This window comes from Babjeviella inositovora (assembly GCF_001661335.1).
Source record: "Babjeviella inositovora NRRL Y-12698 unplaced genomic scaffold BABINscaffold_16, whole genome shotgun sequence".
NCBI lineage: Eukaryota > Fungi > Ascomycota > Pichiomycetes > Serinales > Babjeviella > Babjeviella inositovora.
The window spans coordinates 146,589-170,332 of NW_017566853.1; the positions used below are offsets into that span (position 1 = coordinate 146,589).

The following is a 23,744-nucleotide window of genomic DNA, read 5'->3' on the forward strand; positions in this document are numbered from 1 at the left end:
TATTCCCGATATGTAAACTCTATAAGCTTGGTTGTATAGCGGTAGGGAAGAGAACTCAAAACATGCACGTATCCAATACAAAACACATGCACTGCTCCCGTTTAGGCAGTCTATTAAGACTTAGGACCACGAATATTTTTTTTTCCCGTAAGATCTTAGCCTGCGTTTGGTATTGTGGCCTGCATATTACATACTCCAGCTACCTGGTGGATTTCTGACACATCTGCCTGCCAGGCGAATGTGGGTCGGATTAGGAAAGCTTCTCAAAGGGGAAGTTATCAACAAAAGGTGATGGTTTCAGGTATATCATCAATATGAGCCTTAGTGAATACAGCGTAAACGCATCCGATATTTGAATAAACGTTTTACTCTCTCTTCCAACTCAAAATACCGAGCCCTGCGGCTGTTACGGTGACAGAAAATGCGGGGGACGAAGTGCTAACAACACTTTCGGTTAGAATAAAAACTGCGTGTACTCAGTGTCTAACAAGCGTAGGACTCGGAAGGTAATTGCCAGTATTGGCGGGTTATACAATGAGAATTGACAAATTTGCCAGTTTCTGCAAGATCCGCTTACCATGACTTACCAAAACCCGAGCCTTTTGTCAGGGTTGGAAAATTGCTGTGTATAGAGTACAGTATGAATAAAATTTGCATCCCCTTGTAATTCCATCCGAGATCTGCAGAGTCCGTTAATTGATGAACCGTGCTAATTTGCGGAGCATGCTCTGATACCCTTGGCGCGAAATACTCTCCGGTATTTTACCAGCAAATCTAGCCTTAGTTCCCACCTCTATGTAATCACCAGTCAGATATCAGGGATACCACATACATACTGGTCTCAGGCCTCATAAGTCTGCTAGGGCCTTGCTGACTGGAATCCGAACGGTGGCCATCCACAGGTTCGCAGTCCCCTGGGTCATGTGATCGAGCCTGGGTTGCAGCAGCTGCATCTGCCTCAAACCTTATACCTTTGCCTGCTAGGCGTGCCCGATCGACGTAACCTGCTGGTCATTACTCGCTCCTGCCTGTCTGTACGGGCAGTGAGTCACAACATAGGCTACTGGGTGCACGTCCCTATCTATGACGTCAGACGCGGTCTCTGACCGTGCCGTAACCTCCGATTCTCAGTCTTATGTAAATGTCGTACACAAATTCGGTCAGTGTCAGCCACACGACAGATAGGGAGCTATCTAAGACGTCGGATATTGGGCCAAGCTCGAACCCTTTTGGGGTGAAGTGCACGTTGGGGGAGGGGCGGTGCCTAATACTGCCGCGAGCTCCGCGCATGAGAAAATTTTTCCTAGGCGCTGCCAATTTGAGCGTGGTGCCTCGTGCACAAGGAGAAAATTTCCGCTGCAGCCAACGTAATACGGAGCTGTTGCATGTGGCCCCCGCATAACGTGGCTCACTATCGGGATAAGAAAATCCTTTAGCTGATTAAGTTCTCATGGCGCTGCATACTTCTGCGGTAGGAAAGCTCGAGAAAATTTTTACACGCATCGGCAATCAAGCATGCTGTGACGTAGAAAAAACTTGCACAAACAAAAACCACATCCTTATCCCATATCCAACCAAATTTCCGCTTTAACTCAACCACTTCCCGCACATATACCCCCATAACCTCCGAAGACACAGACCATCATCTTCGAAGACATATACCCCATAATCTTCAAGACACGTACATTGAATCCCACGCCATGTCCTATCTCACCGCCGAACGCCGCCCCTCCATGGTGGAGAGAAGGGCGTCGATGGACCCGCAGAGCCGCCCGCTGTTCATTCCGCACCTCGCAGGGTTGGAGAAGCCATTCGCTGACACCATCCCCACCGAAACAGACGTGCTTGTAATCGGAACTGGCCTTACGGAGTCGATTCTTGCGGCATCACTCGCGTGGTCCGGCTCCGAGGTGCTCCACATTGATGCTAACAGCTACTACGGCGACACGACTGCGGCGTTGACGATTGACCAGATCAAGCAGTGGGTGCAGCATGTAAACAGCGGCGCCTCGGCGAGCCACCAGAACTACCGCGGCGCGCTCTTGTATATTCCGCGGCCCAGCGTGTTGCAGCTGCGTGAGTACCTGATCGACTTGACACCAAAGTTTCTTTTCGCAAAATCGGACCTTTTGGATTTGCTCGTCAAGTCGCGCGTATTCCAGTACCTCGAGTTCCAGTCGCTCTCCTCGTTCCACGTGTTCGAGAACGACTGCTTCGAGAAGATGAACAACTCCAAGGAGTCCATCTTCACCGACCAGTCGCTCACGCTCGCCACCAAGCGCCACTTGATGAAGTTTTTGAAGTTTGTGTTGGAATACCCGGAGACGCCTGAACTCTGGCACGACTATGCCGACAAGCCGCTCACCCAGTTCATCTCCGAACGTTACAAGCTCGACGGACCCCAGATCAATGAGATCGTCTTTTCTATCGCACTTTCCACCTCCACCGCCATCTCCACCGCTGAAGGTTTGCAGCGCATCAGACGGTCGTTGACGTCATATGACATCTACGGCAAGTTCCCCGTTTTGGTCTCCAAATACGGGGGACCCGGTGAGGTCTCCCAAGGCTTCTGTCGCTCCGCCGCCGTTGCGGGTGCCACCTACAAGCTCGGCAACAGCATGATCGCGTACGACGCGGAAAAGAAGCTCGCCACCTTTAACGACGGCTCTCGAGTGGTTGTTAAGGAGAAGATTGTCTGTTCCCAGTCGCAGGTGCCGCAGAACTTGCTCCGCTTCCAGGACCAGAAGACGGAGAAGGTGGAGATTACGCGGTTAATCGCCATTGTCGAGAAGGACTGCGCCGCGTGGTTCGCCGAGAACGAGCACTCTGCGTTCGTCGTGTTCCCGCCAGACTCTCTCCAGACGGCAGTCTCCAAGAGCGCGCCTACGCCCGCTACAAACAAGACCGCGGTTCAGATCATCATCCAGGGCGCCGGTGCCGGCGTGGTGCCGGCTGGCCAGTGTCTCTGGTCGTTGACCACCACCACGCCCGGCGACGCCGGCAGACGCGAGTTGGAGGCCGCGTTAATGCAGATGGAAAAATCTTTATTGCGTGAGTCAGACGAGGAGTACGAGTTGGCCGTTACCCCGAATGATGTCATCTACAACGCCCAAGGTACCCCCATTATCAACTCCTTGCGCGTCGGTGATGCGTTCAAGGGCTTTGCGCCGCGTGAGAAGTTGACTTACTTGTTCAAGTTGATGTTCAGCCAACTCACTGCTGCCTCCGGCGTTACCTCCGACGTGTTGTTTACCGAGATGCCGTCGGCTGAGATCTCTTACGATGGCTTTGTTGCCGAGGCGCGAGCCTTATACGAGCGTATCACCGGCTCTTCTGATGACTTCTTTGATGTGGACTTCGAGGACGAGGACGAGGAGATGGCTGCCGTCGAAGAGGACGAGAGCATGGATGTGGACGAGGCCGATGGTAAACGCAGCCGTCGTGGCTCTTCCGCTCGGAGCAGTCGCAATGGCAGTGTCATTGTCCCAGTTAATATGAGCATGAGCAGCGCCAAGGATAGAGACGATGAGGCTATGCGCACCCAAGACGACGAGTTCGCTGCCGGCATGGACTTGTAGGGTTGGATCTTTACGCTCTTGTTTTGACATGTGTCATTTTGTATATTGGTTGGCGTGTCTGATCGTCGCCCTCTGAACTTTAATTTTTGATTCGTCATTTGGTTTGCTTTTCTTCGCTCTTGTATTATATTATCTCCCTGGTGGAATCTAGTGATATCTCTATCGTATGTTTAGTGTTTACGCATTGTCTTGGAGCTTCCTAGTCTGTTTCGCTCTACACGAATGGGCTAATGGTGCGGCCGGTCTTCGTTATAAATACCAGTTGTAACTACAGTCGAAGAATATAACTTGGCAGCTCTTTAATTAATTCTGAGAGCGGGAGCTGATTTTAAAACCAAAATATGTATCCTTATACCTATATATTTGTATCTATTGATTAATATGGAGTTATTATTTAATTTATAATTATTATTTAATTTATAATTGTTATTCAATTTTTACCTTTAATGACTGCGAAATATAATAACATCGAACAAAGTTTTATTGAGCACTAAACAGAAAACCATAATTCGCCCGGATATGTATGAATAATTACGCCCTTTATTAATTCAACAGATACATACAAAAAAATAATCGTGTAGTGTATACGTAGAAGCCACTATGTCAATTACTTTTATGCGTCAATACCGATATCTCGAAATTGGCTTTATTTGAAACCCTTGCACCACATTTACAACCAATCAAGCGTAAGGAAAAATCAATAAAACTAATCTATTGTGATAAAATATTCAACATTTTATAGCTAAAACTGACCATGGATTTGGAACAAATTTGCTGTACTGAGTTTTTCATTACCAATCAATACAACGCTGGATACGCGACGTGCAGGCTGATATACTCTGATTTGCGATTCATTTGTATTTGACAATTACATCATAGGAAGACCGTCCATTGATAGCATAACTGGAGAAATATTCAATCTTCGCCTATGAAATTGCTTTCTTCCATAATGACCCTGACATATATGCAGGTACATTACAAAATATCACGTCTACCCCTCCCGTCTAGGGTCTCGACCTAATATTTGAGCCTTATACCTTTGAGCTTCCTAGATAGTACTCGTTAACCCAACCTCACACCATCAACAAGACTCCAACGAAAATAGAGGTTTGCCTTTACTGTAAATTAAACCACCCCAAACATACACAGCCTTGTGACTAAACTGAGCCTGACTGTAAATAACCATCCAGACACTAGCCAGATGTTTTGGGAAGATAACAGTCACACCCTTCTGTGAAAGTTTCGAGAGAAAACCAAACTGGGATACCAAACGCACATTACATCACGTGCATATCACATGACTAGGGCTTGGTGAAAACTCTGTATGACGAAAGTATTTTTTATTTTTTTTTCGCGCAGGACGTTGACGAAAGCTTCGAGCGCGCTGCCAGATTGTAACCTCTACCGGAGGGTCATAAAATTTTCCAGTTTGGATACTGTGCGTACGCCGCTACCCTGCTTCCTTTTCCTTTCTCCAAGACTGAGCAGTATAATTTATCTCTCTCCCCTGTCGAAGAAGTCCTCACTTATACTTTTTAACCAAACAACAAATTAAACATGTCTGACGTCGAAGAACAACCAATTGTCGAAGAAGTTGCCGTTGAACAGCAGTCCGGCTCTATCTCCATCGAAGATGCCTTGAAGGGTGTTTTGAGAACCTCTTTGGTTCACGATGGTTTGGCTCGTGGTTTGAGAGAGGCCTCTAAGGCTTTGTCCAGAAGAGAAGCCCAGATGTGTGTCTTGTGTGACTCTGTTACCGAAGAAAACATCATTAAGTTGGTCGAAGCTTTGTGTAACGAGCCAGAAGAGAAGATTCCATTGATCAAGGTCTCTGACGCCAAGAAGTTGGGTGAATGGGCCGGTCTCTGCTCTTTGGACAGAGAAGGTAACGCCAGAAAGGTTGTCGGTGCCTCTTGTGTCGTCATCAAGAACTGGGGTGCTGACTCTGCCGAACGTAACGTTTTGTTGGAGTACTTCTCCCAGCAGTAGATTATTTCACTAAACTTGTAACCAGGGCTTGCCTCTGCGAGTTTATTTGAATGTATTCTGTTGAAAGCACCAGGAACAATGCCCCGAGATAAAGGGTTTTTGTATTTATGAATAATTTGTACTTGTTTTCTGTTGATTATATTGTAGCAATGCCACTCCAAGCCAGGCGATTAGACAACTTGCGATTCTTAAAGCAGAGCAGTTAGTCTCAGGTAAGAGATTAGCCTGATTTATTGAAGGGAGTAAACCCGATGAAAAACTTAAGGGGATGAACACACCATCTATAGAGATATCAAACTATTATTCCTAATCACGAAACCCTCTGACGTGGATTCAAGGATAAAATCTTGAACCCTCCCCTGGACAAGGGCTTAGGTCAGATTTTTCACCATCTCCAACACAAGCTGTCTTCCTGGCACCTCTGGATGGGCCATAACAATGCGTAATGCCTTGTCATCCTCGCCGGACAACATGCGGATATCCTTCCCTGTGATGACTTGGACCAATTTATTGGACCCCGTGCGTTCGTCGCTGATGGCCCACACCTCGACCGCCTCGTCGCAAACCAACACCAAGTAGTTGTCATAGAAGTTGATGCGCGAGCAGCGGAAGCGGAAGTTGAGCATTGACCCGCGCGACAACTCACCTAACGGGTTGGTGAAGATGGCAAAGTCCGCGTACACGAGGAGAAACTCTTGGTTGTTGTGCAACTTGAACATGCCCATGGCGCGTACCGTGGCGTTCAATTTCTGGCGGATCTGCTCGAGCTCACGATTGTCGGAGGCCGGGGGGAGGATCGGGATGGACCCTGGGCGCAAGTTGTCCAAAGACATGACCTCGAAGCCTTTGGACGTGTGCACCGCAAACACAGACTTAAACACGGATAAGCCGTAGCATTCGGCCTGCATCACAAACTTGTAGATGTAGTCCTTCAGGAAGGAGTCAAAGCGGTCTGTTGCGGGGTCACGGATGGGGTAGAGCACGCGGAACTTGGAGTTGCTCTTGGTGCGCACATGGCTGATGAGGAACAACGTGGTGCTGTTCTTGTACGCACCGATCTTGAACGCCTCGATGTCCTTATAGAGGAGCTTGGTGCCGACCGCCTTTGCGCGTGTACCGCGGTATGCCCCGCCGAAGAGCGCCCGCGCGCCCGTGTAGTAGCTCAAGCTCTTGTCCGAGAGTACCAACACTAGATCGAACGACGGCATGACTCCGATCTGGCGGACGCTCCGGAGATCCAAGATGCGCTTCCACTCGCGAGGGGATGCTAGAGGGGTCATATAGACACCATAGTCGAGACCCACAAGGGCGTAGTTCTCGCCGTCAATGTCAAAGGAGGCGGCGCAATTGACCCGTGAGGTCATCAACGGGCGGGGGATGGACCGTGACCTTTCCTCTACCAGATTCCTTAGAACCAATGCCTGTGACATTGAGTCCTTGGAAGTCACATCACCCCCAACCTCGTGCGCCCTTCCTTCAGACTCAGTCTTTCCATTAGAGTACACTTCCTGGAGAGCTACCATAATCGGGTCTCCTGGTGCACACAACGGAAGCCTCACCACCTCCTCACACGCAAAAGCCGCATCGCTCAACACCCGCAACCGGTATGGCTCGTTATCCCTGATTCGGTCAAACAACGCAGTCTTGGCCTTTACAATCACATCGCGCCACGTGTCGCGCGTCTGCCGTTCCTTGGTATAGTAAGTGTGCGACTCGGCCTCGCCTGCGTAGCGCACCTTGAACGAAAACACCGTTTGGGGCTCGCTGACCTTTGCGGTTAAGCTGCTGTGGGTGCTCGAGCTCTTGAGAAGCTTCAACGAATACGACGGTGACTGCCGGATTTCCGGACGCTCCTCAACCTCGTCCTTTATCTCCACCACCAAGTACTCCATAGGGATCGGGCGCTCCACCACCTTGAGCCGAAGCGTCTCCTTCATTGTCGGTTCGGTGATCAACAAGTAGTTATCAAGGAGAATCAAGTCCACCGTGGTGTCACTCCCCAAGAGCCGATTCTGGTACACCACGTCATGTTTCACAAGCTTGCGGTTCTTCAGCGAGAGATTAAGGTTGATCTTCGGCACATGCTTCCAGTAGAGCTGGGCACGCAACTTCTGCAACGTCTGGTGGTTCTGTGACACGTAGTACATCTCATCACTGCGGATGTTCAAGCGGCGTAAAGCTTTCAACACACGTGCTATCGGCGCATAGTCCGTGTGGGTTGGCGGCGTAAGCCTCAAGATGGTTTCAAACGGCTTCGCCACGTCGATCGGGTAGATTATGTAGTTGATGTACTTGAAGAACTTGGCCCACGCGCCCGCACCGTCTACCTGCGCGTACCACCGCGCAAATCGTGACGCCTTCTTGTCCTTGAGCTCATGGTCGATGAGCGCAACCACGTACACCTTGTACGTTGCGTAGTTGAGGTAAGGAAGCTTTGAGTCGCGCACAAAGTTAATAAAGAACCGGCTGAAGCTTGATTTGATGAACTTGCCTTCGCGCACAAAGATCTCCACGAGGGGCTCGAGCAATTCCCGCTTCATCACTTCCACCAACGCCTTTACCGTTCCGAAACAGTATTCGTAGAACCGATCGGCGTTTGGCACAAGTGGCGGGCTCTCACGGAGAAAGCTCGCCCCGCAGCCGTCGACAAACCGCTCACCATCAGCCACCATCAAGTAGGTGAGCTTCAAGATCTCAAAGATGGAGCACTGTCTTTCAACCACGTCTTTTCCCAAGCGTTCAACTTCGTCTTTTCTCACGTCCCAGAACGTGTACCACTGGTTGAACTCCGCTGTACGGAGCCGCGTGAGGTCGAACTTTGTGTCGCTGATTGAGCTTAGCGGACAGAGCGGCGCGTAGCATCTGTACCCCGCGTCGGCGGGCTTATCACAGCCATAACACGGCAATAATGGCGTAAACACACCAGAGACGCTGACACTAGGGTTGAACCCCACATCAGAAGTGGTGTGAGAATGGGGAAGGGAGAGGAAGTCATTGGGATCTTCCTTCCCATCGTCTTTGGTTCCCTGGCCCATGATACTTCCATCTTCAATCGCGCCCGCTTCGACCAAACTCGCAACGATGGCCACAGCGGTCTCAACCATCACCTCATGCTCTGGAATCTCGGCTTCCCGTTGGATGTAGTGATACTTCACAAGCCCGTAGAAGGCCTTCTCGAGTTCCACCACCAGAATGCTCGACCCCTGCGACCAGATGGACAAGAACTTGCACCAGCTCCAGAGCGTGGACAAGTTCCAGAAGTCGGTTCCACACTGCTTGTACTGTGACGACACGAGCGCGGCAGCAGAGAACGGGAGGTTTGGAAGCTCGAGCGGCCGCGGGGGCAACGCCTCGTTTTTCTTTCGCAAGTACGAGTCTTGACCGTTCAAGCGAGCTTCATCTTCATTATCGGTCGGCGGGTTGAGCCCCAACGAGTCATTACTCGCTACGAGCTTGATATTTAGCATCTCAAAGTCCGTGGTAGGAGGGGGAAAATTGGTGGTATCCAAGCTATAGTCACCAACGTCAGAGTAAAACGAGTTGGGTCCAGGTTTACCCTCCGAGACAATGGTGGAGGCAGTGGCCGTCGTCCCTGACCGAACGTTCCCCTCAAACACATTCCCAAGCTCCTCTTCCGGGGTCTTCCAGCCGGAAGATAGTGTGGGGGACCGGCTGAAGGCTTTTGGGCTCTCGATACGAAATCCGCTATTCACAGAGTCAAGGCTCTGCCTGGGTGTGAGCGATGGAGATGAGTCGGCTGTGAACTGGTACGAGTTGCGGTGCACCGAGTTGTTGTTGTTATGGAACGCGAGTGAGCCGGCTGACGGATTCTGCAGTTTATAGAACTCCCGTGAATGGTTCGGGCTTGTTTTGGCATCATACCATGACCGGCTGTCACTCGTCGGGGATTCCCGTAAAAACAGGTACGGCTCATAGGCAGACCGTCTGGGAGAGGTGCAAGGGGACTCTGGGTAGGAGTATTCCGAATTGGGGGTCATAAGAGGGCGATCACCTAAGCTTTGGGACGTCTGTGGTTCATGGTTTTGGTCCAGAGCTCCATTTGCAAGGTAAGCCTGCGATTCATATACTTGGAAGCTTTGAATTCTCGTTGGATAAGTTGATCCATGCTTCGAGGGAGATTGCTCGAGCCCGTCCGGATAGCTACTTCGGGGATAGCCCCGGGTTCCGCTTTTGGACGGGGTCAGGGGCGAACTGTTGTCAAAGTCTGGAAGCTTTCTCGGTCCTAGAGGCTTCCCCGGGGTGGTTTGGGGCAGAAAAATCGGCTCTTTACGATATAAACTGTCGTCATAGCTCGGATAGGGCGTGTTTACGATCGGCGTCGGTGGACCCGACTCCATCGAGTGGCTATCGAGGGATAGTTTGGGTGGTGGGGCAGGAGGGAACTCTGGCACTTCTGTGGCCCATTGTTGCTCCTGGTACTGGGCCTGGTGCTGGGCTGTGATGGTGGAGTGACTGGTGTGGCGGCTGTTCAATGCATCTGGGGCGGGAAGCACGTCATTGTACTCCACAATATACGGTTTTGGAGGGGTTTCGTCAAGCTCCACAGGCGGCTTCCGTCTTGGTGGCATTGTAATTTAGTTCGTAAGTATGTGTATTAAGCGAGATGTTGGTTGCATGTGGTTCAGCTTGTGTGTTTATGAGAAAACCAAGTTGTGTCTTTGCCGGATCGGGTAGTCGGCTGTAGTGCCGGATCGGGTGCGTGCGGCGCAGGAATATTCCTAATAGAGTTTGGTGAACATGTCTAATAAATATTATAAACGGGGAAGGAAGATGGCAAATTATCAGAGCGAGTTTCCTATTGGGTTGTAGCTGCAATTGGTACTTGCCAAATATGGGATGTTGTGCGGCAGTTTTGATCCGGCTCGAGATTGAGACAGCTGTAGGGTACGAAATTCTAGAAGCGGATAACAACGGTTTTTTAGTGACTAAATGAGAGCACCAGAATACTACTGAAAGGTCTTGGAATTAGGTCTAAGTCACAACAGTATACTTACAATGGGTACTATCAGAAAAAGGTGAGCCCCTGTGTCTCCAGAACTTCTGAATCTTGGAATACCTCACCGGTTAAATAAGCTATTCCTGTAGTAAGGGTGCCATTTAACTAGATAGAGGTCGAGGCTCATTATCCCCTTGCCTCTGATAAGCGGACACCCTGGCATCGTACCCGCCTCGGTATACAAGGCCACCGACTACCCTTCTCTTGTGTATATCTTACATACAAAAAGGATGCCCTTTTAACTAACAGTATCCACTATTACCTACTAGATGTACCGCAATTTCTGTTATCCGTATATTCACGCCAATAACGTAAGATCTGCTATATCGTCAGCAGTAGGGAGGGTGCTGTATTGCTCAGGAATCACTGCCTATTTTAAATACTGCCCCATGCCACTCAATATACAAGCTTAAGATATACTATGCCGCAATAATAAACTATCCCCTTTCACTTATTCCAGCCCTTAGTCGTCTATGAGCCGGTCCGTATGCACTGCAAAATATTTCCCCACCGTGCAGGACGCATATCTCAATAATTTTTCACCCAGCTTTCTCGTCCTCTTCTTTGCTCTAACATCCACTATCATGACTGAAGCCATTGCTCCGACGCTCTCCACATACCAGGACGTCCAGACGTTTGAGTTCGACCGCTTTAAGGCCCAAGAGAGACACAGGTCGTACTTGGGCACGGACGACCTGCCGTCGCTTGAGGCGTTGAAGGCGCGCTTGTTCGACTACTACTCCATGCCTGAGTTGCTCGCATTCTTGGAGGAAAAAGTGCAATACCGCAAGATTACTTTGCAGTTTCCTGACCATTTGGTTTCGGACTCCGCCATTATCGCACAGGAGATGCTGCGTGCGTTGAACGTGGCCGTCGCGCCGTTGGGCTCCGGAACCGATGCCAGCTGCGCATCTGCCAGCTGTGACTCTAGCAGTTGTTGCAAGAAGGCTGAAGGGGATGACAATTCTGAGAGAAAGGTATGGATCCTAGCCGACACTTCATACTCCCCGTGCTGTATTGACGAAGTGGCGGCCGAACATGTCCATAGCGACTTGGTCATACATTTCGGTGATGCGTGCTTGAACAACGTAGACAAACTTCCGTCGGTTTACGTCTTTGGCAAGTCTTTTATTGACGAAACAGCCTTCACGGCCAAATTTCAGGAGCTCTATCCTGACACCTCGAGCAAGGTGGTGCTAATGGCGGATGCCCCACACACGTACTACTTGCCTCGTCTCTACGAGAGGTTGAAGAAGACGTATCCTCACTTGGCCTATGCAGCGATTAAACTACCAGAGAGCAACACAAGTGTGATTATTGATCGTGATGCGTTTTCCAGTGCCGCCGAGGTCGGGTTGCACCAGGTAAACCGCTTTTTCATCGGCTTGAAAGACGTCCAGCAGGATATGGAGCAGGAAGGTATCGACTCGGCGCTCCAGGGTTATGACTTGCTCCACATAACGTTACCGGAAGCGCCACGTTTGTTAGTGCTAAGCACGAAATTCGCCTCGTTGACCATTTTCGAGCCTACCGACAACTCTATCAACCAGGGGCCCTTTCCCTCTTTGATGAAGCGCTACAGATACATGCACATGGCACGCACCGCTGGGACGATTGGGATTCTTGTCAACACATTGTCCTTGAAAAACACGAAATCTTTATTGAACAAAGTATCGCAGTGGATCAAAGACGCGGGGAAGAAACACTATATGTTTGTGGTAGGAAAGCCTAACGTAGCAAAGTTGGCCAACTTCGAAAGCATCGACATCTGGTGTGTTTTGGGCTGTGGCCAGGCCGGGATCATCGTGGATCAAGTGAACGAGTTCTACAAGCCGGTCATCACGCCGTACGAGTTACAAATGGCGTTGAACGACGAGGTCAGCTGGACTGGAAAGTGGATCACTGACTTCCAGGAGGTGTTGCGCAATGCCGGAGAGGAGAAAGAGGAAAAGGATGCCGAGCCGGCTGTGAATGCCGAGGATTACGAGGACGAGGCGCCAGAGTTTAACCCCGTCACTGGGAAGTATGTCTCCACATCTAGGCCGTTGCGTCGCCTCCAACACATGTCCATTGAGGCCAAGGAGCCCCAGGAGGATGACTCCACTGCATTGATCAAGAAGTTCTCCAGCACCATGGCGATTAGAGGAACCGTTTCTACATCCGCTGCCCAGTTACAGAACAGACTGTGGACCGGATTGGGCAGCGATTTCCAAGATGCAAGTGTGAACAGTGACGAGGAGGACGCCGAGGAGGGTGCACTTGTGGAAGAGGGCAGAGGGGGGGTTGCCAGAATCTACGACAAATAGGTGTATATATTTAATAATTAATGAAACCAGGAGAGGAGCTGTAGAGATAGGGAGCTAATACCAGGGGGTCTGAATCGAAGTTTTGGAGTGAATTCGAAGGAAACGACCATGCCAGGTTTCATGGTGCTAGCCAGTACGTGACTGCGTTCTACGGCTATAGGCAACTAATCTATTGGTCTAGACTTAGCGCATATCGATATTTATCCAACAGTGTCTGGTTCGGCTAAATATATAGGGAGCGTAGCCTATGTTTCTACCGGATCTATCTCCAAAAAGCCCGGTCAACATATGGATAACAACCATATCAAGCATCCCATGGATAACCCCCCATAATGAGCAATTACTTAGGGTGACGTCACACCACGAGCCGAGAAGGTGCCGTGGCGTCGCCCAATGCAGTCGGTGGCGCAGCTCCTCCTGTCGGCACAGCCTTACATAAATCGAATTCACCTCCGCGTCCCCCGCCTCTATTCCTCACCATTCAACTTTACATTATACACCATGGGTCTTGCTCCATCTAAGATCATGGACTCTCTTATGGAGGGTACCAACTTCGACCGTGAGGAGATTGACCGCTTGCGCAAGCGGTTCATGAAGTTGGACAAGGACAACTCTGGCACTATCGACAGCGAGGAGTTTGTGCTGATTCCCGGGGTGTCTTCCAATCCGCTCGCTCCACGTTTGATGGAGGTTTTTGACGAAGATGGAGGTGGGAGTGTCGACTTCCAGGAGTTTATTGACGGGTTATCCGTGTTCTCCGTACGAGGCGATATCGACCAGAAGTTACGCTTTGCATTCAAGATCTACGACATCGACCGCGACGGCTTCATCTCCAACGGTGAGTTGTACTTGGTATTGAAGATGATGGTGGGTACGCATCTCGCAAAAGAGCAGTTGCAGCAGCTTGTGGACCGTACCATTATGGAGAACGACAAGGATGGTGACGGCAAGCTTAGCTTTGAGGAGTTCAAGAACGCAGTGGATCAGACCAAGATTGCCAACAGTTTGACCTTACAGAGCTTTTAGAAAGTTCAAAAATTGGAACTATACCGAGATCGGTTTTTGATCCTTTATCATCGCGGGACGGTACTAGTCCTCTATCCTCTATGTATAATAACAAACAATGTAATAACATGGTGTAAGCGTTACTAAGGCGAGCATCTGGGATTAAAGTGCATCAGCCCTTGGTGCAGTCTAGATTTTAGTCCTAATACGTTTGATTTGAGAACTAGATAATATCCATACAAAAAATAATAATCAGTTCATACAGAAATAAATGGTTATTCAAGGGGAAACAATTTGTCACTCGGGAAACTTGCACATCATGGACTTCATGCTCATCAGCCCTCCAAATACTAAACTTCGTTTCAGTGGCTTTACCTCGCGTACGCAGAAGCGTGGATTAGCTAGACCAATCATATGTGTAAAAACTCATAAATTATCCAACTCAATAGACGACCATTTGCAATGTTTTTTTTTTTTTTTTTGAAAACGTTCAACCTCGATGTGTGGGCTAAATGAACGGACGTAAGCTACACCGGCGACAGCACTCAAGGCTAGCCTAGATATACACTAAAACTAATTTTTGACAGGCATATCGTGTAGCTACTGAAACGCCCCCAATTAACCTCATTTCTTTCACACCTTACCTACCCTGACTCTATAAAAGGCCACATTTCTTTCAGTTCTATATCTATTCATGTGGCTGGTGGAAGCACAGCCACGCATAACAGTGGCGCATTCGGCCGCATGATTAATTACGCATTGCCATTTGTGACATAGCAACAAAGGACAACTTGTACCCCTCTATCAATTTCCGTTTATCCTCAACCCATTTTTGCTAGTCTTGGCGATAATGCCGGCCGAACTCGTCTCTGAACAGAGTCTGTCGGACTCTGAAGACTCCATCATCAATCTCTCGCGAGAGTACTTTCCCGAGACCCTTCCGCTTTCAAGCCTCCCCAAAGAAACATCTTCAGACGAGGAGCGAGCCATGGACCCCTCGGATTTCCTATCACCAAAACCCGCAGGAGAGCCATCCCGTGAGGGACTTAAAGGTTTTTCATCCACCACAAGAGAGCTATCCCATGAGCGGTTTAATTTCTCCCGCGAGAGCTTTTCACCGGTGGACTACTCCCCATCCATAATGTCCTGGTCGGAGTTTCCTGAATGGCCCCAAAACGAAAGCAATCACGACCTAGAGGCTTCCTTCCACGGATTACCCGAACTGCCGATGGTTTATCTTGCCAGCAGGGAGAAGAAGGAGACAAAACGTCTTGAGGCATTGCTCCTGAGACATCATCTGGCGTTGCAAACGGGTGAGGACGATATCGACGATATTCGTCAGCAAATAGCGGCGCAGTTTTCAAGGCTCCATGAGGTCTACGTGTCCTTAGGTGAGATATACAAGACGGAGATACTGTCCCGTGAGGAGTATACAGAGAGGATCAAGCACTGGGAAGCAAGACGAAACCGCTTGATCCAGAGCGTGGATGCCTTGAGAGATACGAGTGGAGGTGAGGGGGCTAAACTCGTGTCTTTGCTAGCGGAACAAACCTCCTGCGATGACGAAATCGCGGGGTTGGAGAGCCAACTCCGGAACTTGAGGCTCAAGCGGGCCATGCTCGGCCGGGAGATTGTGGAGACAAATTCTGTGATCGAAAGCCGGTGCTCGCTGTATCTAGAGTCGCTAGCGAGTATGGAAGAAGCGGGGCTCAAATCGGTACAATCGATACCGCTGTTCATGAACGGTCCAGAGCTTATAGTACATCTGGAGAAAGCTTTTATATCTCTGGAGAGATCTCTTAATCTTCCAAAGATGGAACCCAGTATCAAGAATACGTTGATGGGACTTTGGAGATCTGTCAAGGAAGAACCCGAGCCCAGGGCGGAGCCTGTAGACCTCATCATACACGGGAAGATAGTCCCAAAGGTGGATGTTAATGCCATATTGGAGGTGCTACACACCCAGACAGAGGTATATAACGATATGCGCGAAGTCAATGGGAGTAAGGGTGAGGGTGCACGCCTGAGTCTTGCCCTCTGGGCTACCTCCGTGGACATTGTGCACCAGATGGAGGCAAAGGTGCGACAAATCACTGGAAATGACCAAGAAGCGGAGAGAGATGTGGATAAGACGTTGCTTGCAATTCTCAATGTGTGTTACGACGAACTAGAGGTGCGGGTGAAGCTTGCAAGGGGATTAGACCAAGTCACCAAGGGCATCATGAGTGAGTGCGAGGCGGTCAGTATGGGTATTCAGGTAATTTCTCGTAGCGCACTGTCCCGGTTCCAGCAAACGAAAGCACACTCTAGGAAAGAAGTGGCACAGCGTAAAGACGTTCGAGTTAGCGAAAGGCCCGGACGATCTCTGCTGCCGACATCCATATCTCAAATCCAGCCGTTTGTGCAAATGCCGACGGCCACTACGGGCTATGATCTATCCAAGGCGACCCCGGAGTTTGCTAGCCTGAAGAAGACAAAAACGATTTATGATGGGGCGACCCCAAAACCGTTCAAGGCGGACTAGGCGGATGCTGCCGTGTAATTGAAGTTTGAGATTCATTCAAGGACTGAATGATGGGGCAGCTGGGGTAAATGAAATAGCGTCTAGGGACTAGCCTGTTTGGTAATCTTGATGAAATTTAAATACCAGGTGAAGCATATTGGTGTAGAAATTATAAAAGTTACGCTGACAACCGAGTTAGATCCATGCTATTTCATTTTTATTGGGATTACGTTGTACTGAGGTGAAGGTCCAGTTTATTGTATACTCCAAGACTTACACAATGTCGATAATTGGGTAAGTTCAGAACTCTGTTCATTGTGTTGGGTATCTTAGTTGCCGTTTTGGTATATACCCCAGGCTTTTGGATGACAATCGAACTTTGGGTCTCACTAGTTATACTTAGTTTCAGGCTGGTTTAGTTGCGGAGTTTCACTTTATTTTAATGTTAGACATCGAGTCACCTTCAGTTTCACCCAAGACTTTTCAGGAAAACTCCCCTATTCAACTGGGAGAAAATATTCACAGTAAAAGTGTAGCGTGAATCAAAATTAATATCCCAGCCATAAAAACTAGCCCAACCATAATTAGATAATTGCACTATCAGTCTAGCTAAATTGCTGGCGGATGACCATATATGCTCGAATAGATCTCCGCCCCTTTCTCTAATCAATATCTCCCCATCATGGAGACATAAGCCTAAATACCAAGATATTACTTCCGCTTAATGAAAATATTCGGCACGTTGGTACCGCGGCCGCGACCGCGCCCCCGATGCGCGCCGCGGCTAGACCCACCGTTGGACATCACACCTCCGGACACGTTAGGGACAGGGTACCCGGCCCGCGGCGGGAGCGTTCCAGACCGCACCTGTGGCTCATACCGGCCCAGATGTCCGTTATTCGTCTGGTTAGGGCGTGACTCACGGTACTGCTCGTAGCCAACTCGCGTCGGGTATAATTCTGGTTTACGGTTAGAACTACGAGCAGGAAGCAAGGGAGGCTCGGCGTTCGCACTCGGCGCTTCGTACACCTTTGGGGTGTAGCGTGAGGTGCTACGGGGCACCTGTTTAGGCATAAAAACCCGCGAAGTCTTCACGGCATGGGAAACTTCGTTCTGCGGACGCTTCGCCTCGGGGAGGCTATTGTCAGTTTTGCGCTTCATCACACCGGAGGACAGCGGGAGCGGGGCCGAATCGGCCATGTCTTTTTTGGACTCGCCTGTAGGTGTAGCCATAGACTTAACCGTAGAATCACCTGTAGGAGCATTCGTCTTTGGCCTATTCGCAGATGAACCCGTCATTGGCTGATTCAATGAGTCGTCAGGTTTTAACTCTTCTCTTTCCTTCGCCTCCCATTCTTTTTTCTTGCGTTCCCTCTTGCGCTCCTTCTTCAAGCGCTTTTCTTCCTCCAGTGTCTGGTCGCCCGGATCCACTGACTCGCTCTTATTTGGGCGGCGGATCGGTGGATCGACAGGAATCACCACCTTCTCAACCGGGGTCAGGTTCGCTGACGCGACGATATTAATCAGCTCGGACTTGACCGGTGGCTGCAATACCGTCGAACTGGACGAGGCCGAATGGGGCGCAAGAGTTACGTTTGAGCCCGGCTTTGGCGGGCTCGACTTGCGAACGCGCGAGTCTGTCGAGTGATTCGCAATTGACCCTGTCGGGTGTGGGTTCACCTTCGACTGTAACTCGTCAACCTTCACAAGCTTTTTGCAGAAACCCTTTCCCACAACCTCCACACATCCTCGCTCCTCTGCATCCGCTACAAGATCTCGCCACATCTTATTCACCAGCAAAGACTCTCGATTCCCCAACACCCACATCGAGCTCTTTGCTCTCGTAAGCGCAACATTCATACGGCGAACATCACCAACAAACCCAACGCCCTTGGCATCGCTCCCGCGCACACATGACATGATAATGATCTCCTTCTCTTGGCCCTGGAACCCATCGACTGTGTTAAAGTCTACCTCATGGAGGATCATCTGTCCGTAGCGCTTCACAAACACATCGCGGATACGTCGCACCTGCTCCTTGTACGGCGAGATCACACCAACCTTGCCAGCCATCTCGCCGCAGAGACTCTCCACCGCTGCAAAGAGGTCCAATGCGGCGCGCGCCTCAGCCATGTTGAACAAACTCTTTGTGAGCGCGTTCTGCTGGTGAGCGCCACCAATGTCAAAGAAACGGTACGGCGCGAGCGGCGCATACGCATGCCAAGCACGCGCGGTTACGCGCGCCATGTCGGGCCCGTTGAGGAGTCGGGAGTCGTAGAATTCGCGACTCGGAAATGCGGAGATATCTGGATGCATGCGGTACTGCACATCGAGTAAGTACACCAGCTGTGGATGGCGGGTCTGCATCCGCACAAAAAGACTCTGCTCGTAGCGGAGGCGCGCGGCCGCCTGCGACAATACCGTCGGCGGGAGTTGGTTTGGGTCACCAACCATGATGCACTTCTTGCACCCGTAGCGGAGAGGAATGAGCGCCGAGAGCTCAATACATTGTGCGGCTTCGTCAATCACCACCGTCTCAAACGTCATCCCGAGCGCCGCAACAAAGTCATGAGCAGACCCCGAAAGCGTCGCGCAGATGACTTCCGCACCGAGGAGGATCTGTGACTGGATCTGGCGGCGCGCAATCTCGCGGTTACGGTGGGAGACAGAGATCCGCTCGCGTTGGTCATCGAGCTGCTTACCGAGCTGGTGGCGGCGCTTGTTGACCTCACGGAGCTGCGACTCAGCCGCCAGGGCGGCTTCCGGGAGGAGGTCCCCTCGCGCGAGCGCAGTGCGGAGCTGGTCGCGCTCTGCAACGCATTTGTTGTGCTCCTCGCGGATCTTGGGGTCAGCTTGAACGGTTGCGTTGCCGGACGCTATCTTTGCGTCGACAAGCTCCTCGAGCGTGAGATCGCGCACAGCTGAGTTGATGGCATCGCTGCGCCCAAGACGGACCACCTTGGGGGAGAACATTGCGCCATTTGCGTCGCGCACACCCGCACGGATCCGGAGTACGAGCTCGTCAACAGCAGCGTTACTCGGAGCGCAAACAAGGATCCGGCGGCCAGAGCCCGAGCTCGTAGCTGCACGTGAATCTGCCTTGATCGTATTCTTCGCACCGTCTGTAAGCACACACCCGATGATTCCAAGAATCGTCTTGGTCTTCCCGGTACCGGGCGGACCTTGAATAAGGGAGAACCCCTCGGCACCAACGGCACCTGCAATCGCCGCCGCCTGCGAGTCGTTTACATCGTATGCACGTTTCTTTGCGGAAACATCTGCACGCACGGTGGGTTCGCACGGCGTGGCGCGAACCACCTCGTCTGCCAAGTCATAGTACGCCAATCCTTTAAGTGACGCGTACTCACGCTCCACTGTCACCATCTGCATAATCTTCATGGCAAAGAGCTCCGCCCGCGGAGTGAGGAATCCGAGCAACGGGTTTGAATTGCTCACCCGAATCGTCAAATCGCAGTACTCCCCCGCGTGTTTTATCTCACGGATTTTTCCCAAGCACGCCGCGGCCGCCGTCTTCATCGTCGCGCGAGACGGGAGCCCCGCGCTGTCCAACTGCGCCTCCTCTACGAACGCCAACACGAGCATGTCCGTGTCACCGAGCCGCTTCTCCTTGAGCACATCCTTGCGCACCAGCAAGTATACGTCAAAGAAGTTGTTCAACGTGGTGCGACTGCCCACTACGAGCTTGAACGGCTCGTCGCTCCCTGCCTGTTTCGCGGACACCATCTGTTGCCAGCACTCGAGAAGGAGCAACGGTTCGAACGTGCGCGTGTACTCCGCAACCGACGCGAACGTTTCGCCGACGGGCGTGTACTCGGTGTTGTCGGGAAACTCAGCCGTGGAGGCTACGTTCCACTTAAGGATCTTTGCATAGAGCGGCGACATGTCGACGTTGAGTCGGAGACGCATGTTCTTCTCTGCGCGTTGGCTATCGGTGAGTGTCACGTGTGCGCGGCGGAGGCTGGGCACGGGGCCAATGACGCTGACCTTGGGCTTAGCTGCTGGTGCCTTGACAAAGAGGTCGGTGGTGTCAACATCGTCGGCATCGGACTCGTCAGACGACTCAACGTGGTTCTTGTTGAACCCCGCGGGGCGCGGTGCTGCGGGCGCTGCGAGCGACTTGGGCTTGAGTTGGAGCTTTTTTGCCGCCTGCGCACGCTCGAGCCGGATAGCCTCAAGGGCGGTGGTTTTAAAGACAGGCTTCGTCGCGAATTGGAACGGCGGGACGGTTGTGGGCGTCGCAAAGTTTGTAATCTTTGGCTGCGCGCGCACGGCCGGTGCGCGCGGCGTGTAAAGACTCCCACCTGTGGCGCGCGGCTCAGGCGACGCGCGTACCGGCGTTGCGCTCTCCAGTTTTGTTTCGCGGTACCCCTCAGCCTCGGCCACCACCTCGTCCACAATACCCTCGTTAAACTTGCGTGCACGATCGAGAATGTCGGCGCGCTGCTGCGTGCTCAACTTGTTGTTGAACTTTTTGGCCTTTGCACCGTAGCGCGCGATCGCGGTCACAATCGTGTCATCAAACGGAAGGTCCAACTCCAACGCAAGATCCACTGTGGCAAAAATGAGCTCCACGCATGAGCTGAGGAGAGAGAGGTCACCGAGCCGCAACCACACGAGCATGTGGCGGAAACACGACATGATATCGGCAAAGAGGCGGCGTGCGCGTGTTTCGGCTGTTCCGGGCTCGCGTGCAAGCACCGTAAGGAGCGGCTTGAAGGCTGCAAACACCGAAAGCGACAAGTCTAGCGTGTCGCGCGTAAACTCCACAAGGTTCAGGTACTGCATCGCCCACTTGAGCGTTCCCTCGTAGATCACGTCCAAGAAGCCCCAGCAAATTGTCCAGAAGTCCAGTAACGCGGCATCCAATTCTGGCGTGATTGTGCCCAAATCGATAAAGATCCCTGAAAGGGGATCGCTGAGTGCCAGTACCACGTCCATGAGCACGCGAACGGTTTTTGGGCACGGTTCGAAGAACTTGAGGAACATGATGCGCTTGAGCGTCACGTTCAACGCCGCAAGACATGCTGCAAGGTTCAGCGAGAGGAGCTCCTTGGTCCCCTCTCGGCGGCCTTGCACGTCAAACGCCTCGTAGAGGATGTTGACCGCGGCCTGGTAGATATCGACTTCTTTGTTGGCGCAGAGAAGACACGACCAGAGCCCCTCGAGAACACGCTCGCGCGCAAAGAGCGCGCGTAGGCGCGCGGGCGCAAGGTATGAGACCTTGCCCAAGACATTCTCGACGCGTGCAAGTAGCTGGGCGGAGTGCGCGTTGTAATCGGCCTTCGCGCGGTTCGTCGTGTCCTGTTGCGCGAACTCGAACGGAAGCACACCAGCCACATTGTCAAACACACATAAGAGCTCTCCGATGAAATAGTGATCCTGTGAGCTAAGCACGCGCAGGACTAGCCCCCAGAGACGCGGCCGCACGAGCGACGTCAGGCCCATACCCTCGGTATGGAGGAAATAACGGCTCTGCGCAAACGCCACCACGTCGTACTGGAACGCAAGCGCGACGAGCTTGACCGAGTAGTAGCGGACCCGATCGTCCGCGTGTGTCATGTCAAACGTATCACGCATAGATGCTGTCGCAGCCGTGAGGATGCGCTCACATTGCGTGTCGACGAGGTTGCGACTTTCGGCACGTGTCATGAGTTCGATGGTGAGTTGCTTGTCGTAGAGCACGTGGGTTGTCGTGAGACACTGCGTGAGGTAGTAGAGGCCGTGGGCAGTGAAGTACGCCGCGTTGGGGTGAACGGCCGCGACGGCTGCAACTGGAACCATATTCAACAAAGCCATCCCGAGCTTGATCCCGGCCTGTTGTTGCTGTGCAATCGGCAACTGCTCAAAGAGCGGACCCATCCAGGCGGTGAGATCGGCGAGCGTTGCACGCGGTTCAACCATGTCGTCCTCGTCCGCCGTGAGTGTCAAGCCGAGACGCGCGAACTCGGGGTTCGCAAGGATCGTGTCAAGGAAATTGAGAAACGTGGACGGCGCGACGAGCGGCCAGAAGCCTGTGTCGAGTAATCTCAAGAATACCGTCAACGTGCGGAGTGCGTACGGTAACGGCGCGCCGCAGAAGCTCATGATGTGGTTGCGGAGTACGCAGGCGACGGGGACGAGATCGTATGTGGTCGTGCGCTTGACGCAGTCAATGTCACGCGGGCGATTGAGGTACGCGAACGTAGCTGGAGCTATGGCGTGTGCGATTGCAGTGGTATTCTTCCAGAATGCGGTTGCGTGGTCTTCTGTGTAGAATGCAGGGTCCTGGATACGCCACAAGTGGAGTGCATACTCCTCGGTGAGCGTCACATCCCAGTCGTCGGGCGAGACGGGCAGCGCGCGGAAGCTCTGAAGCAGGTTAAGCGCCCAGAGGCGCTCCTGTAGCGTTCCATCGAATAGGAGGTAGAGCGTTCCGGGAAGGAGTATCTGGGGCTTGATGAATTCGTCCTGGACAATGGTGAGGTTAAAGAGGCGTGAAAAACACTGCTTAAGTGTGGCACTGCGACGGAAGAGGTGTGGACCCGAAAGCATGTCTGCAAGCGCAAGCGCCGCGCGGGGTGAGAGGGTGGCGGTTGTGGAGTCTTCTGCGGCTACGCGCTCCGCCTCCGCGGTCAACACCGGGAGCAAGCGCGCGGCATGGTGGTCGTAAATGATGTCTATGAACTCACGTACCTGTGGCACTGCGATCCCGCGGATCATTACAAAGTTGTCCTTCAACTGTGCGACGCCGCGGTGAAACATGCAGCAGCAGCGCTGGCACACGTCCAACCAGCGTGCAGTGCGGGCGGAGAACCAGCGCAACACGTCACTGTCACCGAACGTGTAGAGGATCATGAGATGAACCGTCACTGGGTATGCATCAGGGTCGCAGAACAAGTGGGTTGTTTCTGGGAGTTTGGAGAGGTAGTCGAGCGACTGCTGGAGTACCGATTCGTCCAACAGTTGGTTGCCGGGCTCGCGGTGGGTTGTCGCGATAAGCTCAAGCAACGGCGTTAGCTCCATCGTGGATGGTTAATGCAAGTGGGTAAGAGCGGAAAAGGCAATCGCAAAGAGCGGGGGGCGTGGGGGGACAACAAATCGTAAGGTTTGTTGGTTGGCGCCAGCAGAACGAGTCGTTTTGGCGTCTTATACTTTTTCAACGGTTTTTCTCTCCTGCAGGGAAGCTGCGACGCGTCACGCGACCTAAGGGACATCCATGATATATACAATTCGTATATGGCATGGTGAAAAATATCTGGTTATAAAAATATTAACCAGACAGAATCTCAACCAGTCAACAGTAATATATTCCTTTGAACCAACTAATTTGATGTTCACATAAATTG

The 23,744-nt window shown here is 51.7% G+C and overlaps 7 protein-coding genes across 7 annotated transcripts; 5 read left to right on the forward strand and 2 right to left on the reverse strand.

The window, feature by feature from the left end:
• Positions 1-1,275: 1,275 nt before the first annotated feature.
• BABINDRAFT_163596 (GTPase-activating protein) lies at positions 1,276-3,965 on the forward strand. Its single transcript, XM_019129997.1, has one exon. The coding sequence runs from the start codon at positions 1,701-1,703 to the stop codon at positions 3,576-3,578; it is 1,878 nt and encodes a 625-aa protein (XP_018982665.1). The 5' UTR covers positions 1,276-1,700; the 3' UTR covers positions 3,579-3,965.
• Positions 3,966-4,980: 1,015 nt separating this feature from the next.
• On the forward strand, positions 4,981-5,720 carry RPS12 (40S ribosomal protein eS12). Its single transcript, XM_019129998.1, has one exon. The coding sequence runs from the start codon at positions 5,136-5,138 to the stop codon at positions 5,565-5,567; it is 432 nt and encodes a 143-aa protein (XP_018982666.1). The 5' UTR covers positions 4,981-5,135; the 3' UTR covers positions 5,568-5,720.
• Positions 5,721-5,810: 90 nt separating this feature from the next.
• TUS1 (Rho family guanine nucleotide exchange factor) lies at positions 5,811-10,189 on the reverse strand. The gene has a single exon (XM_019127283.1). The coding sequence runs from the start codon at positions 10,154-10,156 to the stop codon at positions 5,939-5,941; it is 4,218 nt and encodes a 1,405-aa protein (XP_018982667.1). The 5' UTR covers positions 10,157-10,189; the 3' UTR covers positions 5,811-5,938.
• A 957-nt stretch (positions 10,190-11,146) lies between these two features.
• On the forward strand, positions 11,147-13,107 carry BABINDRAFT_163599 (uncharacterized protein). Its single transcript, XM_019129999.1, has one exon. It carries the CDS (start codon positions 11,169-11,171, stop codon positions 12,888-12,890), a length of 1,722 nt encoding a protein of 573 aa, XP_018982668.1. The 5' UTR covers positions 11,147-11,168; the 3' UTR covers positions 12,891-13,107.
• A 284-nt stretch (positions 13,108-13,391) lies between these two features.
• CNB1 (calcineurin regulatory subunit B) lies at positions 13,392-14,200 on the forward strand (the record flags this gene model as incomplete). Its single annotated transcript, XM_019132222.1, has 1 exon — positions 13,392-14,200. The coding sequence occupies one exon, from the start codon at positions 13,392-13,394 to the stop codon at positions 13,914-13,916; it is 525 nt and encodes a 174-aa protein (XP_018982669.1). The 3' UTR covers positions 13,917-14,200.
• A 325-nt stretch (positions 14,201-14,525) lies between these two features.
• On the forward strand, positions 14,526-16,764 carry BABINDRAFT_100469 (uncharacterized protein). The gene has a single exon (XM_019126666.1). The coding sequence runs from the start codon at positions 14,746-14,748 to the stop codon at positions 16,417-16,419; it is 1,674 nt and encodes a 557-aa protein (XP_018982670.1). The 5' UTR covers positions 14,526-14,745; the 3' UTR covers positions 16,420-16,764.
• A 345-nt stretch (positions 16,765-17,109) lies between these two features.
• On the reverse strand, positions 17,110-23,421 carry SEN1 (putative DNA/RNA helicase; the record flags this gene model as incomplete). The annotated part of the gene is made up of 1 exon (XM_019130638.1): positions 17,110-23,421. The coding sequence occupies one exon, from the start codon at positions 23,419-23,421 to the stop codon at positions 17,110-17,112; it is 6,312 nt and encodes a 2,103-aa protein (XP_018982671.1).
• Between the last annotated feature and the right edge of the window lie 323 nt (positions 23,422-23,744).

Excerpts from the sequence above, each read along its gene's own strand:
- BABINDRAFT_163596 (XM_019129997.1), top strand. The coding sequence starts at position 1,701 with ATGTCCTATCTCACCGCCGAACGCCGCCCCTCCATGGTGGAGAGAAGG.
- RPS12 (XM_019129998.1), top strand. The coding sequence starts at position 5,136 with ATGTCTGACGTCGAAGAACAACCAATTGTCGAAGAAGTTGCCGTTGAA.
- TUS1 (XM_019127283.1), bottom strand. The coding sequence starts at position 10,156 with ATGCCACCAAGACGGAAGCCGCCTGTGGAGCTTGACGAAACCCCTCCA.
- BABINDRAFT_163599 (XM_019129999.1), top strand. The coding sequence starts at position 11,169 with ATGACTGAAGCCATTGCTCCGACGCTCTCCACATACCAGGACGTCCAG.
- BABINDRAFT_100469 (XM_019126666.1), top strand. The coding sequence starts at position 14,746 with ATGCCGGCCGAACTCGTCTCTGAACAGAGTCTGTCGGACTCTGAAGAC.